The sequence below is a fragment of the Colossoma macropomum genome, unplaced genomic scaffold (assembly GCF_904425465.1).
Source record: "Colossoma macropomum unplaced genomic scaffold, Colossoma_macropomum, whole genome shotgun sequence".
NCBI classification, from domain to species: Eukaryota; Metazoa; Chordata; class Actinopteri; order Characiformes; family Serrasalmidae; genus Colossoma; species Colossoma macropomum.
Window position 1 is genome coordinate 3,159,753 of NW_023494789.1, and position 18,657 is coordinate 3,178,409.

An 18,657-nucleotide genomic window follows, 5' to 3' on the forward strand; every position below is an offset into this window, starting at 1 on the left:
TGTGTGTGTGTCTGTGTGTGTGTCTGTGTGTGTGTCTGTGTGTGTGTGTGTGTGTGTGTGTGTGTGGCAGTCTTTTGGTAAAGGTGAGGGATCTTGACATCTCCCCAGCCTGCGTCCATCAGTGCACTAATTTAATTATCCTAATTACCTCTCCACCTCACTCCCCCCTCCTCTCCTCGCTATCCAGCCAGCCGCAGTGTCAGAGCAGAGGATGGAAACCTTCGTTAGCACACGCTAACTACTAACGAGCTCTGCTGTGTCTGTCTGTCCGTCTGTCTGTCTCTCTCTATCTCACTCTCTGCTTTGGCCTTTAATATCCTCTGATTATTCTCCATTGTCACTGTCATATACTTTCATTGCTGTAATTAGTTTAGTTGTTGCCGTTGTTGTTTAATTGTCACCGGCGGGCTCTCGGTGCGAGGCATCGTTGCTCACGGTGAGTAGCAGCCTACTTATAAGACTGAGGGCCGCTTCCAAAAGACGCAGTGACGATGATACTGCATTGTTAGTTCCACTGTAATGTTTTCATTTTGAAATTGGCTTAATTAGGAAAGGAAGTACGGAAGACAGAGGTGGCCATGAGCTGTTGCTCTAATTTTCTGGATTGTTATCTTGAGAGAACAAGATAAGTAACTTGCTATTTCAAGATAACAGTGTTGTTATCTTGAGAACAAGATAAGCAGCTCATTATTTCAAGATAAGTGTTGTTATCTTGAGATAACAAGTAACTTGTTATTTCAAGACAGCAATTTTATCTTGAGATAACAAGATTAAATGACTCGTTATCTCAAGATAACCTTTGTTGTATTGTGATAACAAGATAAGTAACTTGTTATTTCAAGATAACAATTTTGTTATCTTAAGATAAGTAGCTCATTATCTCAAGATTAGTGTTGTTATCTTGAAGATAAGTAACTTGCTATCTCAGGATGACAATTTTGTTGTCGAGATAAAATGAATAACTATCTCAAGATAACTTTATCTTGATCACAAGATAATTAACTTGTTATTTCAAAATAACAAGTTAACTCGTTATCTCAAGATAAGAGAGTTTTCTGGATTTTTATCTTGTTATAACAAGATAAGTAGCTTGTTATTTTAAGATAACTTTTTTGCTATCTTGAGATAAGATAATTAACTCATTATTTCAATATAAGTGTTATCTTGAGATAAGTAACTCGTTACTTCAAGATGACAATTTTATTTTGAGATAAGATACTCATTATTTCAAGGTAGTTTTGTTATCTTGAAAAGATAAATAATTCGTTATCTCAAGACAACAACTTTTGTTATCTTGTGATAGCAAGATAAGTAACTTTTTATTTCAAATGAACACTTTTGTTATCTTGAGAGAACAACATAACTTGCTATCTTAAAATAACAATCCAAAAAATTCTACCTACCTCATGGCCTCTCTGGACTTCTGTAAGGAAGAGTTTCTTTAATTATCTTTAATTACCCCACATTGAATCACTTACAGAGGACACAGTTTCATCTGCTGTTTGGACTCTTTGCTGCTCAGTATCTTGTTTTTGTGCTTAATTTGCTCACAGATTTAAAGATGGGCTGTCAAGGTCATGAAATTTAGCTGATGGTTTGTCTGAGACATAATTGCGATTAACAAATTGTCTCTTTTTTGGTGATTATTATATTATTAAAGCACAAGTCTCACTTCCTAACTGATCGATACGTCCCAACTTATGACTCAGACAAACGAGTATTACTCACCACTGCCCTCTAAAGGTGGCACCAAGTCATGAGATTGTTTGATTTCTTCTCTTTCCTGTGCGGCTCAGATCAGACGACAGATCAAACATAGAGTGTAACATAAGCACAGTCCACTGCAGCTGTGCTCTGTACGGTCTTTAGCTTCTGTGCTTTTTAGGATTAACTGACTTAATAAAATTCTCTAGTGGAAATCACTTACTAAATAACATATCACTGTTGTTGGACCAAAATCTCGTATCTCCAAAATGGTAACTTTACAGGAGAAGGAAAAAAACCTACTTTACTTTTAATGTAAGTCAACGAAACCGGAGTTTTATCCAAGTCATTTTGGGCCGTTTCTTTTGTTCCATTCATCATGAAGATTTACACACAATGTAAAGGACAACGGGTATTTTCAAATTATGTCCAAAACTGAAAAGCGATAAAAATGGAGATTGAAGGTTTTCTGCCGACAGCAGCGATAAGTAACTCTGCATCTTGGTAAAAGACAATTTCGCCTCTCGTTCTGAAAGTTGTTGCTGCAAACATGGGCCTTAAATCCTGCTAGGGATCATAGCTTTATCCTGTCTTTAAAACACGCAGACTAATGTGACTTGTATGGCGGCTTTTTAGGGCCACTGTTAATAAAAATAAAAATAATAGACTAGAATAAAGTCGTAATGTGTCAAGAATTAGGCCGTACGGTATGATATTTGAGAATAAATCGTAGAATTACGACATTAAAGTGGCATTAATACCAGAAAAGGTTGCAATATTGTGGCCATAGGCTTTGCGAAGTGAAGCAGCCCCTCCTCGTGTTAAATGAGGGGCGGTGAGTTGGTGGAGTTCTACTTTCATATCGATTCACCCATAAAGAAACACTCAGTCTCCCTGTCTCTCCTGCACATCAGCACCAGCCTGTTATTAGTATAAGAACCGGCTGAAACGACTGAGCAGGAAACTGTGTTTATCTAGAATAAAGAGCCAGACGGACTCGGAGGAAACTGTCTGTCTGTGTTGTTGAAGGAGAATCTCAGGCAGGGTCATCTACACGGCTATCGGGGGCTACATCTCCCCCCATTCAAAGAGGGCATGAAGTTTCACAGACAGTGAGAATGATGATCAAAATGATCCACAGAGAGACAGGAGTGAGTGGAGCTCCGGCGCCAGTACAGCAACCGAGACCCCAACGCGTTATAGCAGCCCCCTTACAGTTAGCCCACTTTATCCTCGAAAAATATTATGACTTTATTCTCGAAATATTCTGACTTTAATCTTGAAGTCTACTATTTTTATTTTTATTAACAGTAGGTCCTAAAACGCCATCGTAGACTTGGGTCCTAATGGTCCCTCTTTTTTCTTTTCTCTCATAAATATAAACAAATGGATGAGCCACTGTGCAAATCTTATATGATGAGAAGTGGAAAAAATAGCAAAAAATAATGTTAAAAAATAGATTAGATGTTTGCAGTGACTGTCAGTGGCTCTGATGACTTCTTGTTTCTGTATGTTTTTTTTCTTCTCCTGTAAAAATGGACTTTTTTATCTGTGTGTATGGAGCAGTGTTTTCAAAAGCATCATAGCTCTCCATGTCAAATTGAAGCTCCAGTTATGTCCAGCAGAGTCTCCTCTGGTGAAGAGACTGTGTGTGGTGTGTACTTGTTTGTGTTTATATATGTGTGTGTGTGTGTGTGTGGAGCAGGTCTGAGAGCTGGTGTAATTACTGAGCAGTAAGTGAGGTAGCTCTCTGACCTTTGTGTGGGATCCCTGGCGGGCGGCTCATCTGCCAGCCCGCCGCTCCCTCCGACTCATTAGTTAATATTTATAGCACTCTGCTGCTAAGCGGCCTGACAGCAGCCTAATAAACTCACCAGGGCGCTCCCCATTTCCCCCCCCCCTCCTCCTTTTATACCCTCTCTCTCTCTCACTCTCTGGGTGCTGGAGGAGAAAGGTCAGCCTGTAGTATCAGCTCAGCATTTAGCGTCGAGGTCATGACCTCTGGTGGACGACATGGAACAAGGTTTCTAGTCAGCAGGCGTTTCTGACCCGTTAGATGCAGGTCAGCTCACAAAAAACTGAACCCCTTTAAAGAGGCTGCACCTGAAATACAGGGATACAGACTACAACAGCTCACAATAGACAAATTAGTAGCAATGATGTAAAACAATGATGGTGCGAACTCACTGGGATGGGTGACATGATAGTGCCAGAGTATGAAAACACTCACTCTAATTAGTGGTTTTGGCTATTTCAGCCACACTTTATAATAATGAGTGTACAAAATAAGCACACAGCTTCATGGATTCGGTTTCTGTGGCGGAGCAGCTTTGCTGCAGCTCTTTTGGGAAAGACCCTTTCCTCTTTCAGCAGGACAGTGCACCATGAACGAAGCAAGGTCCATAAAGAATTAAGAAAAATAAAGTTCAGTGTGGAGGAACTTGATTGCCCTTCACAGAGCCCTGACATCAACCCCATCCAGCACCTTTGGGATGAACTTGAACGCTGACTGAGAGCCAGGCTTAACTGTCCAACGTCACTGACCAACCTCACTAATGCTCTTCTGAATAAATGGACACAGTTCTCCGCAGCCATGTTCCAAAATCTAGTAGAAAACATTCCCAGAAGAGCGAAGGTTGTTTTTGCATCGACTCCTTATTAATGTGGTTTAGAATTGATGTTCAACAAGTGCATATGGTTGTGATGTTCAGATGTCCATGTAATTTTGGACATATAGCACCACTGTTACAGACTGTAGTCCATCTGTTTCTCTGCATACTTTGTTAGCCCCCTTTTACCCTGTTCTTCAGTGGTCAGGACCCCCATGGACCCTCACAGAGCAGGTACTATTTGGGTGGTGGATCATTCTAAGCACTGTAGTAACACTGACATGGTGGTGATGTGTTAGTGTGTGCTGCGCTGGTCTGAGTGGATCAGACACAGCAGTGCTGCTGGAGTTTTTAAACACTGTGTCCACTCACTGTCCACTCTATTAGACACTCCTACCTCGTCAGTCCACCTTGTAGATGTAAAGTCAGAGACGATAGCTCATCTGCTGCTGCACAGTTTGTGTTGGTCATCCTCTAGTCCTTCATCCGTGGTCACAGGACGCTGCCCACAGGACGCTGTTGGCTGGATATTTTTGGTTGGTGGACTATTCTCAGTCCAGCAGTGACACTGAGGTGTTTAAAAACTCCAGCAGCACTGCTGTGTCTGATCCACTCAGACCAGCGCAGCACACACTAACACATCACCACCATGTCAGTGTTACTACAGTGCTTAGAATGATCCACCACCCAAATAGTACCTGCTCTGTGAGGGTCCATGGGGGTCCTGACCACTGAAGAACAGGGTAAAAGGGGGCTAACAAAGTATGCAGAGAAACAGATGGACTACAGTCTGTAACTGTAGAACTACAAAGCGCACCTATATAGTAAGTGGAGCTGATAAAATGGACAATGAGCGTAGAAACAAGGAGGTGGTCATAATGTAATGCCTCATTGGTGTGTGTGTGTGTATTTAGCCTAATTTGTGCTGTTGATTTTATGGATGTAAAGCATTAGTGTTTGAAAGAAACACCAAAATAATAATATAATATACTATTCCAGTGTATATCAGTACAGGTACCCTCAAAAATGAGCATTAATAGTACTTTGTATTGCTGTTTAACACAGTCAGTTTCTGCCGTATGAATCATAATAAGGTGAACCAGCGTGTCTGCTTCTCTCACAAAACCAGTGGCAGAAAGATGTGCCATAAATCTGATCAAACGCTAGTCGTTCCCACCAGGATAAATGGCTGCCGCTCACTGGGGAGCTGAGATTGATGGGTAAAGTTAAATTGCATTAGCCGTGTAGTTTAAATATTTAACACAGTCTTATCATAACTGTTCTTAACACTTAAAGTAAAATACAGCCGGGGTGGCCGTTTGCGGATGTGTGGACATATATCTCCCGGCCACCTCCGTTCGCCTGCCTCGTTGTTCGTTGTAACCTGTGGCTGTTAACGGTGACGTTATGGTGTTGCTGAGCTGTCACAAACGGTCACAATGGCAAAAATGTGTTTGTTGCTGTGTGCATGCAGGCTGTGGCATCCTGATGAGCAGAAAGTTTTGTCCGAAGTATGGTTGCTGCTCTTTAAGGAGGCATTATATGCCTTCTGAGTGTTGTGTTTGAGTCTAAACAAACACAGATGTGTGCTGTTGATGTAGCAGCAGATTGGCTTCCGTGCGTGTGAGTTGTAGTCGTGTGTCATGGCGGCTGCCCTTGGACAGAACTCTCTCACCTGAAGGTAAATGTTTATGGCCGAATCATCATTAAAGCTCAGGCCTTTAATAGATCCAATTAAAACAATGGCTTCATTTCCAGGGGAATGAGAGTCCGCCATGTTTATTGGGAGAAGAGTAATTGAGTTCTGGAGGCGGAGGCTCTTTTAACTCCCTCTTGCCCTAAAGGAAGTGCACGTCCACCCTAGCAAGGGGAACTTCCACCCCTAAGAGCTTTTGTGAGGAAAGGCCTCTGCTTAGAGACCCAAAAATTAAGAAACTTCATCAAAACACAGGTTACATGTAATATTTTATGCAATTTGTGATTTAGGCTTTAAAGGTATAACACACATTAAATTGCTTCAAAATTCAGTAGTTAAGATGTGGGCAAAATGGAAGAAATATACCATCACAATACTGTGATACACAGTAAATAGGTTTTTTAGGCTTCATATGTTGGAACAGACCAAAAAAGAAACCTAAACATTTAGCCATTTTTAAAAATAATCAAAAACTGTAAATACAATGAATTTTAATCAACATTTTATATGATGTACTGCACTGATGACACTGATGATATCTGCAATATGCAACAAAAAGCATATTATGGTGTAAATTGATGTAATATATCATGATGATAAAATTGTCGTATTACTAAACCTCTAAAACAGTCATTCCGCATGTTTTGTTTGACTTTCTTTATTGTAGAAAAACTTCACGACTCTGGTGGTGAAAGGAACCAGGGGTCACAATGTGTACAGTGCGAATATAGCCATTTTATTGACTATGTAAAATGACCAGCTTCACTATATGTCTTCTGAGTATTTATATGTGATGCTGATATTGATAAAATACTGATAAAACTGAAAAATATGTTTTCTATGGTTACTGTTTTGTCTTACAGCACACTGCATGTATCTCTTCATCATGAATGGACTTCAAGTAAATATTTAAGACAAGATTAGATCTTAAAACTATCATAAGAGCATTTCACATCAAGCCACTCTGAACGACTGTGGCCCAGTCTCAGCTCCAAGTGGCAAGGTGACACTCAAAAACAAGGGGTAGGGGTAAAATAAGAAATGGTTCTGAGTTACAGGGTAGTGGTTGAAATCTTCCCTCTGAAATGGGACCCTCAAATAAAAAGAGCATCACTTCATTAACAGCTACCAGCGCTGCTCTGTAGGCGACCCTGCCAGTCTGCAGTGACAGCAGAGGAGGGTAAAGTTCAGCTCCTCACTGCTGGGCTTTAGTTACATTTAGGCCTTCAAAGAGGGGGGCAAATTATTTATTATCACCCACCCCTAATTCTTCAGTGATATGAAGCTGAAGTCGGATATTCACCGGCTTCTTGTTTGAATTTCCCGTTCCACCTTAAATGGTGCAGTAAGTTTGATGCCTGAGGCACTAGAATGAAACTATTTAAGGTGGAACGGGTGAGCTGAGACATCATTTTTTAATGCTTGTTATGAATAAAAGCACCATAATACACTGAAATGACATTAAACTAAGACAATATGATGGTTATCATAATTTTTTAACAGAGAAAATTCTCACATTTGTGTGTTTCTTTGTTCTCTTGTTCTCCATCTTGCCTGTTTTTCTTTCTCATAACTCTCTGTTTGGAGTCTCTGGAAAACCTCCGTTTGGAGGGCCATGTAGCCCCAACACTTCGCCCCACCCCTCTATCTCTACAAGAATCGTGACACCCTACCCCTAGACGTGAACACATGAAACAGAGGGGTAGGGCTAAGTGGTAGGGGCGAGGGGTGAAATGGGACTGGGCCTTTGTGTACATCGTAAACATTTAAATATGCAGAAGTTTGAAAATCAGTGTGATAATTTTCTTACAAAATGATCAAAAGTATGAGCAAATCCAGTCTTCAAGATGGCTGAAGCATCACTCAGAATGAAAGCAGCTTCATCAAACATATGGAAGATGTAATATTAACCATTTGTTATTTAGTTATTTTAAGCATAACCTACAGTTCATGGGATTAAAAGCTTATTATAAGGTTTATTCATGTCCCTGACTTTGCTGGGAAAATAGCTTATAAGCCCTACTTTCTTTGTACGACTCTCTTTGTCTGTTGAGGAATTTTTGTGGTGAAGGAAGCTTTCTCCGGCAGACCTCCCCTGGCCAGCTCTGGGATCAATGTAGCTGGTAGGGAGAAGATGACAGAGCACTTGAACATCTCTCTGCTGAGCGCGGCTGATTGCCACCGCGGTCGGCGGCCCATCAATCGATAAGGGCCAGCGGGGAGCGATTGATTGACATCGCCCTTTTGCACGCGCCGATAGCTCTCTCCGCGAGGGCTTGAGTAATGAACATGGCGTAATAATAGTTAAATAATGGGCGTGCTGGGGGTTTGGGGGGGGAGACCAGAGGAGAGTGATGGTAGAATCAGGGGCGTGGGTCAGCACTGCGAGACAGCCCCTTATGAGGGATAATGAAGTGGACTAGTCCAACCAGGGGGAGAGTAGAATGTCAGTGTGGGAATCATTTTTAGTGGTATATATCAACGGCTGTCCTCCTGTTCCTGTTGATCTTGGTCCTGTTGGTGTTTTTGTAGTCAGGTGATGGATATATGCTTTTTGTGTCCAGCTCTGACGTGTGCTTTGTGTTTGTCTTTGTGTTTAGTGGCTCAGAAAATTGTTGCAACCCGGAAGAAGCAGCAGCTGTCAATCGGACCCTGCAAGTCCCTCCCCAATTCACCCAGTCACTCCTCAGTCTGCTCGGCGCCTGTGTCGGCTGTACACATCAGTCAGGTGAGTATACATGCTTGGGCTGTCCATAGTCAGTCCAAAAGGCCTGATTTTAATTTTTTGTTAAACCTCAAGTTAACAAATAAATGATATCAAACTAGAAAGTAGAAGTCTAATTAGAAGACTAATTTTCAGTGTTGCTCGCGGGAGCAGGCGGGAAATCAGATCCCTTTAGGCAGGAGCGGGTGGAATCACGTATATTAAGAAATCCCACAATTTAATGAACAGCCTAAATAAAGTAGAACGATCACTAAACCACACATGTAAACAATATAACAGTAAAACAGTTCAAATGAGTCATTCTCGAGCAACCGATCACGTGAACAACACAGATTCTCATAGGCCTGATTCACACACACTGCATCTGCGTGGCGCTTTCCATTTCGGCGCCCATGTTAAGTGGTCAGTGGTCAGCGCTTTCGAACGTGGTGCGCGCGAGTCCCAGACGGCGCGCTAAAGCGGCGCAGTGTTTAGAGAATAGATCCAGCAGCGACTCTTTCATGCATGTCATGCAGCTAAATAAATAAATACAATAAAAAAAGTCATGAAAATCAACGAAATTTAAACGGAAGACCATATAAAAACGTTAAAGCGCAAATTTTTATGTTTTTATGATGAAATACTAGTTAAAAATTCCATGCTGCGAACAGATTTCCCGGTTTGTCTACTAAACCTATATATGGGTTAAACCTATAGTTAGTCCACCATCTTAAGCAAACTTTCAAAGCGAATTCTTTTGATTTTTAAAAATTTCTAAATAATTGAATAATTGACTTTACTGTTTGGTGATGGCAACCAGGGGTTTTGTTGCCACCAAGGCAGATATAATTATTTCATTTGCTATATAAAATGACCAGTGAACGAACACGTATCTTCTGAGTTTTTATGTGTAATGTTTATAAAGCTAAAATAGTTATAAATCTCCAAACATAAGTTTTTTTGGGGATATTTTGAGTATATTCAAAGATGTGACAAATTTTTTACAATCACCTTTTAACCTCTGAGGATGGCCATCAGCTACATGGTCCAACCTTCTGTTTGCTACGGCTTTAACTATAATTCGCATGACAAAACAGTAGTCAGTGGTACAACTGATTAGTTGACTGGTCAACTTGCAGGGCTCTGCCCTATTGCAAGCGTACACACATACATGTAGTTTTAATTATCATCTGCTCTTCACACAAAACCCTCTAACAGGGCAGTGCATGATTCAGAAGTCTTTTTTTCTGACCCAGTGATGCAAGCTTACTCTGTTCCTGGCCGCACGTGCTCAGACTGGTTAATCCCACATGACTCGTATCGTCCTCCACCGCTCAGTCCTCATTGATTTCTCATTTTCGGTGTATAACATGGCCCCAGTGTGTCTAGCCCACATTCTTCCTTAATAGATCAGCGAATCTCGCACACTACTTTAGCGTGCATTCAGGACCTGCATGTATCAGGACCTTTTGGCTTCACATTTGTGTGATTACACTGACATCACAAGCAAACTTTACATTATAAAAGAAATGCTTCATATAGGCTGTGCTTGTGTGGTGTTATGCTCAAGTGTGGCATCATATAATTTCAATGAATGTAAGACAAAACATCAAGCAACATAAGTATATACATATATAGCAGCTTTCTAATACATAGCAATGTACATATGCTTCACATACATATGACTACATGCATCCATACATCCATATACACACATATATGCACACACATGGGGTATACATATATGCACACACATGGGGTATATACATATATATATATATTTAGTTCAGAATCACTGTTCAAATGTTTAGAATCACTTTTTTCAATAATATAAAACCAGATATCATATATAATAAAATGTGCTGTGTCTTTTGCAACTTCCTGGATTTGAAGTAATTAGTAGGAAACTAGGAAGCTGTAAATAAAAATAAAGAAATTTGTTTTTTTGTGTATGGATTGATGAACAGAGCCATGGAAGCTAAAAAGACAGAGAATGCCCTGTAGAATTGAGATTGAACTTAAAATCATGAAAAATAAAATCATAGACAATTCATTATATTTCAAAAGTAGAGATCAATTCTCAAGGCAGGTAACTTGTCGTGAGGCCAATATAGTTACAGTATATTATCATTTAATAACTACTTTATACTTTATACTACTTAAATAATCCGTTAAATAGAAGAATAATATCCGTGTAAACGCCTGTATCTGATTACATTCCCTATCGGAAAGTTTAAGTCCGTTCTGATCATGTTCGTCACGTCATAGTGAGAGTTTATACAGTTCAACATGGTGGAGCAGAAACTGGTCTGCAGAGGAGACGAAGTTCATGCTCTGATCTTTAAAAGACGGCGGTGGGACGGACGTCCAGCTTATGTGTCTCAGAACACGACGTCTTCCTCTCGGCCTTCTTTAATAAGGACAGGTGAAGGACGTTTTCCTGAGTCTGACATCATTTTAAAGCAATTATAAACACAAGCACTGCTCACTGCTGCTCATCTCACTCTGACTGGACTCACGTGATGCTCGTTGTCATGGTGACGTCTACATTAAGTGGTTCTTTACGCATGCACGTCATTTTGGATCTGATTACTTGTAGTGAGCATGTAAACAGAGATTTTCCATCAGATGGTTGAGTAGAGTGAGAATAAAGACCTCAGTCTTAATCTGTAATGGGAATGTATTCAATCGGATTGGCAAAAATCTTGTCGCTGTTAGTTTGAGAGAGGTCCACCATCCAGAAATATTCAGCCAAGAGCAGCTCTGTGATCTACAGGATGGCTGAGACAGATTATACATTAAAACAGATGGTTTTTCACTGTACACCAGCGAGGTATGTGTTTCTGATAAATTGTCAGTGGAGTGTATAATGTGTAAAACTGTACACCAGCAAGTGGGATGTGCCCACTGCTTTCATGGAATGTGTAGATCCTGAGTGAGGAGCCGTTCAAAAAACTTTACCCTCTCAAACTAACCGTAGTCAGTGGAAAGAAGAGCGAGACATCAGTCTTGCCAACTTTCCCCTTTGTCCTCTCTCTTAGTCTTTTTCATCATGCACGGTTTTTGCTGAATGAACTTAGTTTATTTATTCACATCCTGGGCTAAAACGTTTGAACCTCTGTCTCTCTTTGTCTCTCCGTATGATAGACTAGTAATGGAGGAGGCAGTCTGAGTGATTACTCCTCCTCCGTGCCCTCCACTCCCAGCACCAGCCAGAAGGAGCTGCGCATCGATGTGCCCCAGACAGCCAACACCCCAACGCCGGTCCGCAAGCAATCCAAACGCCGCTCCAACCTGTTCACGGTCAGCCTGCGCACATGCACACATATTCATTACTGGCTGTTAGTCTGTTGGTTTTACAACATTTCTGATTATCGCTGCTGTCGGAAGAAAACCTCGTATCTCCATTTTTGTCGTTTTTCAGTTTTTGGCATAATTTGAAAATTCCTGTTGCCCTTTATATTGTGTGTGAATTTCATGAAGAACAGACCAAAAGAAATGGTCCAGAATGACCTGGAAAAAAACGTCTGGTTCCATTGACTTACATTAAAAGTAAAGTAGTTTTTTTTCCTTTTACTGTAAAGTTATCATTTTGGAGTTATGAGGTTTTCTTCCAACAACAGCGATAAGTAGAATTCAGCTGTTAATTTACTTTTATTCACCTTTCCAACTTTCCAGCCTAACAGTTTTACTAATCATGCACAAATATAATCTTACAGCACACTTTCTCAATCGAATTAGTAGCAGTAGTAGCTGTAGTTTCTGTTCCTGTCTAACTTGGAGTATCTAACTTTGGGAATTCAAGTTTTAGTAGCTCTTGAATAAATTGCTGCTCACATTCTGTACATGTATCTTATGTCAAGCTCTCAAAAGAGGACGGTGACTAGGCCAGAGCAACATCAAGCTGACCCCTCACATGCCTTCCTTGACCTTTCAGAAGGACTTCATGCGCCCCTTGCCACACTGTCTGTAGTCTAGAACAGAGTCAAACTCAATTAGTGGCTAAGCCTGCCTCTCACTCAAAAACGTCTTCTCCCCTCCCTTCCACAGTCTCGCAAGGGGAGCGAACCAGACAAGGAGAAGAAAGGACTGGAGGGCCGCGCAGACAGCATTGGAAGTGGCCGCGCAATCCCAATTAAGCAGGTAGGGTCTGGCCAGCCGTCTGCGCAGGGATAATTGGGGTCCGGGAGCGGCGTGTTGCCGGCGAGGGGGCCTGTGATCAGCACTCGGACCCTCGCCGGGCCCGTTTGATGCCGTCTCCTTGATTAACAGCGAAAGCATACACTTGACATCAATTAGAGCTGGGATCCCCTGTGTATTGAAACAAGATCATTAGGATAAGGAGTGGGAAGGGATTTCTCTCTCTCTCTCTCTCTCTCTCTCTCTTTCTCTTTCTCTCTCTCTCCCATCTCTTTCCTCCTGTCGAGAATAGTGTGAAGCTAAAAGGGTCTTAATGAAGTGTGGTCTGCCGGTCGACATATGGACCCCCTCCACCACCCTCCCTTCCTCAAAACCCAGCCCTTTCCTGCGGAGGGGAAAGCTTTGATTGGACCGTTGCTTCTGCTTTAGCTTGAAGCTCCAACCCCCCCACCACCACCACCTCCACCCCACTGTGTTCTGCGAGAGATTGTTTGAGTTGGCTTTAATTTGTCACAAACAAGAGCAGAAAGGAGAGGGGGTGAGGGGGGGCTAGACATCCTCCGCTGCGTGTCTCAACTGGAGTGTAAGAATCAGGTAATTAGCGCCACTAATCGCGCCCTCTCATGTCAGTGCAGCGGCCTTGTTTGTAATTTTCTAATGAACAAATTGCATCTCTGATTAGCGCTCCCTTTAAATGAGATCTGTGTTTATTAGCGCGCCGCTTACGCCCTTCAGCAGCACAGTGCAGGAGCTCCGGCCGACTGCTGCCAGTCCACGGGTGGGTTTGGACCCTGCTGGGTCCTTTTGCTTGTGCGGCAGGAAAGGGCCGTCTTTGTGGAATGGCTCTGATATCTGTAGTCAAGACTTCGGTTTCAAAGACTCCCTGCAGCTGCAGAGCAGCTAGAGCTCCTCTTGCCATGTGGTGCTTGAAGCATATTACTTTTGGAGATGTTCTGATCCAATCTGAAAATTTCATATCAGAGCTGATCAAGACATTATTGCTTTAAATCAATATTGTGTGCATTAAGCCTGATGACGTTCCTTTGGGCCTGTTTGTATCATGACTGTTAGCTTTCTCACCGTGTGATGTGTCGTCGGCTGAGATGTAGCGCATGGCTATTACACTATTACACTCTAACCGCTTAGTGATAAGAACAAGCCACAAAAAGGAGACTTTTTGAATGTTAGAGCAACTCGAAATATTAAAGACAGCTTAAAGTAGTCATTTAAAAAAGGTAAATTCAAAAAGTTGTGTTTGTCAGCAGAGCTGGGCAGTATGACATTTATCATCACCATGATAAACATTACAAAATGTCACAATATGCTTTTCCGACCTCTGGAAAGTTTAAGTACGTTTGCGTCACGTCACAGTGAAAGTTTATACCGTTCAGCATGGCGGAGCAGAAACTGGTCTGCAGAGGAGACGAAGTTTATGCTCTGGTCTTTAAAAGACGGCGGTGGGACGGACGTCCAGCTTATGTGTCTCAGAACACGACGTCTTCCTCTCGGCCTTCTTTAATAAGGACACGTGAAGGACGTTTTTCTGCCATAATTTTAAAACAATTAAAAACACATTCGCGCCACCTGAAAACTTGTCTCACTCTGACTGGACTCACATGATGCTGGCTGTCATGGTAACATTTACAATAAATGGTTCTCTATGCATGCGTGTAATTATGCATCTGATTACTTGTAGTGAGCATGTAAGCAGAGATTTTCTATCAGATGGTTGAGAAGAGTGAGAATATAAACACATCAGTCTTAATCTATAATCGGTAGGGCTGGGCGATAAAACGATAACGATAATCATCGCGATATAACTTTTCCTCGTTAGAGCGATACGACATGTTCGATAAATGTTCGATATAATACACCATTCTCACACGTCCACGTTCAGCGAAAGCCTTGGTGGCGTTTTCTGCTGCAAGGAAAGCGACACTACTCTGCTGTCGCCAGGAGAGGGCGCACTTCCGAGTTTTTCTACATGATTAGAGAGGGAGGGGGCCACGAGTAAGATGAGTCTTTAGCAATGCTTGCGTTCTGCTCTCCTGTGACCGAGTGTGAGTGACAAGGTCAGTGGTGTAACTGTACTGTCCTACAGTGACCTCACCTCTTTACTAACATCCTAACAGCTTTAGCAGCGTTAAATCACGTCTGCTCCTCACAACTACAGCCCTGTTACAGCGCTCAGTCATATTTTAGTATGAGTGCATTCACAAACAACGAAAGTGAAAGAAAGAAGTGGGTTCATGTAAATTACAGCCCTGATTTAAACAAAAGTAAACTGAGGAAGCTGTGAGGCGTTGGAGAGCGGAATCATCAATTTGCTGTGTTTTGTGAGTGACGGAGCGCTGCTTCAAGTTAGCCAGCTGCTAAAAACAGCTAGCCTGGAAAGCTAGCGCTCCGTCACTCACAAAACACGGAGAACTGATGATACTGTGGATCAAACATGACACAAAAGCACCGCTTTCAGTTTAAACGTACCTAAAAAGAGGACTCCGTTTGTCTGGTGTTGATATTTTGCGGTTCACCCCTTAAACTACTACGATAGTATAGAGGAATCCAGTCGTCGCCAGCTGGTGTCTGAATACTGTGATGTCATTTGTAGCGGGGTAGCCGAGCGCTCGGCACCAGCTAAAATAATCTTTTAATAAAGTTTTCTTTCTTAAATTATGACTATTAGAAAAATAACCGTGCTTTTCCAGCTGGTAAAAACAGCTCACCAGACACTTTCTCCCACTCTCCCGTGACAGATTTGTGGAACGTCCCACTGTTTGGCGAGTGTTTGTCATGTTCCGACCATAAAGGATCACGTTGGTTTAAAACAGCGATTAACCACCCAGGAGCAAAAATCAGCCTTCAAACTTGATAGAAATAATGATAGGATATTTATCGCGATATGTATCGATATCGAACGATATGAATTTTGTTTATCGTGATAACAATTTTGGCCATATCGCCCAGCTCTAATAATCGGAATGTGTTCAATCGGATTGGCAAAAATCTTTGCATGTACACACAGACAATGTTCTGCTTTCTGGAGCAGTGGACTGTGTCTCTGCAGAGACACACGAGGCAAATCTCTGCTAGCAGTGTCCGGTCCAGTCCTGCAGCCTAGTTTGCATACATCCTGTTCAGTCGGTGGAGTTAATGATGAACAAATGAGGTTGGCCGGAGCAGAGCTCGGTTGACAGATGGAGAGGCCGGCCCGTTTCACACAGATGTTTTGGGGGTGGGTGGAGGGGGTCCAGTTGACCGCTGCAGAGGCCTGGCCTGCACGCTCCATTCAGGGATAGCTGCTCTAATTGCTATGCAGTGCCAGGAGCACTCTAATGAGAAGTTGTGAGAGATGGATTTTTTTTATTTTTGTTGACAAATTTTCCAGTATGAATATTATATACTCACAACTCTGTATGAAAAAGAAACTTTCACATGTAGATCTTAGATAATATAGCCACACAATGTACACTTCAGGTGCTTTAAAGTAGGTGAAGAAGTCCGTTTTAGGGTTTCTATGCTCTGTTCTTTTTATTTTTGCATTTTGATCACAGGCTGACCGTTACTTTTGAAGTGCTTCTTCATTTTTCAGCATTAGTAGTGTTTGGTGAAATATTATGCATTCATATACATGTTTGGTTCTACCCTGGAAAGAACCTTTGATAGTTAAAGCGTGTGCATGTGATTGTGGGCTTGGCACAGAGCCCTGTCCCTCGAGCATCCTTCAGCCACTTGACACTGCAGGTACATAAATGAGGGATTAATTTCCTCGGTGTCAGAAGGAGCCTGTAAACTCCACACACACACGCACTCGCCTACACGCACTTATGCGGATGAGGGGCCCCTTCAGTGCCAGAGCTTGTCATCTTATGAGCAGATCAATCAGCGGTCTACATTCATCACAGCCCCCCCCGCCTCCTTCCTGCAGCCCACAGCCAGCCATCACCTCCTGCACTCCTTGCCATCAGAGCTCACAGGGACGCTCCATCTATATGAACTTGCGTTAGCAGTGTGATTTTTAATTAACAAGTTTATTTTTCAAGTCGCATTTGGTTGTTGCATCCAGTCTAGTGTCTGGAATTGCTACGTTTACATGGCTTTGGGGACCAAATGACAGTGTTTTCTTTTAATAGCCAATATTCTACAAGCTTTCATACATTTTATTTTTCCTTGGTGTGGGTTTATGTACCAAAAACTTTTAGAATTAATTTTTACATGATCATTTTCCAAACTTTCCTTTATCTCTTAAAATTAAACAGGCTATTTTTGTTACTGTGACTATATGTAAAGATATATGTAAATGGTTTCTGGTTTGCTGCACTGTGTTGCGCCTCATTCAGAAATCAGCGTGGGCTGAAACAATCCTTATACCTTCAGAACGAATGCGCGGGGCTAATCTGCTATAGGCTGAATAGACAGAGATATGTAAATGCATCAGTTTTTACTGACATCATAAAGCTTGAACCGGTCTGTTTTTGCAGCTTAGCTTCCATATATGATCCAAATCCCCAGGGGAGTGAACCGATCGTTCAGAAACAATGTTTACGTATTATAAACAGACTGTTTTTATTTTATAAAATTGAGCAAATAATGCAAATAAGCAATGGTTCAATAAAAAATAATCTGATACATTCAGTTTTTCCTATTACATCAAATTCAGATCACCTCTGCCAAACATTAGTTTTGGCACTATGTGTTTCAGTAAGTGGCATTCACCTGGCATCCGCCAAACCCAGATTAGACAGTCACACTGCCAAATAGTGAAGCGTGATTCATCACTCCAGAGATCATGTTTCCACTGCGTCAGAGTCCAGGGCGGCGTGCTTCACACCCCTCCAGCCAACGCTTGGCATTGCGCATAGTGATCTTGTGGCTTCTGTGCAGCTACTCGGCCATGGAAACCCATTTCTTTAAGCTCCTGATGCTCAGTTCTTGTGCTGATGTTACTTCCAGAGGCAGTTTGCAACTCTGGTGAGTGATGCAGCAGAGAGGATAGGAGGGTTTTATGCGCTATGTCAGGGGTTTCAAACTCAACCACTAAAGGGGCCATTTTAAAAAATCTGAACAAATCTGTGGACCAGAGAAAAAAATGTTTTTATTTCATTTTTAATTAATGTTGAGCTATAACCTGAACTGGCCATCGTTTATTCAAAATGCGCAGTAAAATACAGACATTTGTAGTAGACTTTGAAATGTTATGTGAATATTTGAATTATTAAATACTTCAATGTCCCCAGGAGCTCAGTCTTTTAAACCTACCTGTGTGCTTGAACTAGACACCTGGCATCCTTTCTTTGCTGCAAGTTTATTAAGACTTGGGCTCAATTTCTGAGCTGCTGAGCTGACGTTAAGTGTTCATACTGGTTGCAGCTGCAGTGTAGCTAGTGCATTTGTTGATATAACTGATGTGGAATTGCGTAGTACTGAGGTATAACCGCTGTCTCGTATATTGTTATTGGGGTAGGAGAGTCACAGCACATTACGTTGCAGTGCATGCTGGGGACTGTAGTGCAATGCATTGTGAAAAAGGCTAATATTAATAGAAATTTAAAATACTTTTGCAGGCCAGATAGGATTGTGTCACAGGCCTCATCTGGCCTGCGGGCCTTGAGTTTGACCCATGGGCACTATGTGCTTCATCTCTCTGCAGCCCTGCTCGGTGAGTTTGTGTGGTCTACCGCTTCGTGGCTGAGCTGTTGTCATGTGGCACTTACAGTTGACTGGGGCAGATCTAGCAAGGCAGAGATTTCACAGACTAACTTGTGGCAAAGGTAGCATCCTATGATAGTGCCATGTCTCTTAGTTCT

General features: G+C 41.9%; 1 protein-coding gene across 3 annotated transcripts in view; it reads left to right on the plus strand.

Annotated features, from left to right (window-relative positions):
• agap1 (ArfGAP with GTPase domain, ankyrin repeat and PH domain 1) overlaps window positions 1-18,657 on the plus strand; it is a 263,429-nt gene that overhangs the window by 151,965 nt on the left and 92,807 nt on the right. For all 3 annotated transcript variants that reach the window (XM_036569793.1, XM_036569792.1, XM_036569794.1), the window contains 3 exons: window positions 8,610-8,737; window positions 11,861-12,016; window positions 12,764-12,856. In XM_036569793.1, coding sequence (XP_036425686.1) covers window positions 8,610-8,737; window positions 11,861-12,016; window positions 12,764-12,856 — 377 coding nt within the window. The remainder of the gene's footprint in view (window positions 1-8,609; window positions 8,738-11,860; window positions 12,017-12,763; window positions 12,857-18,657) is intronic.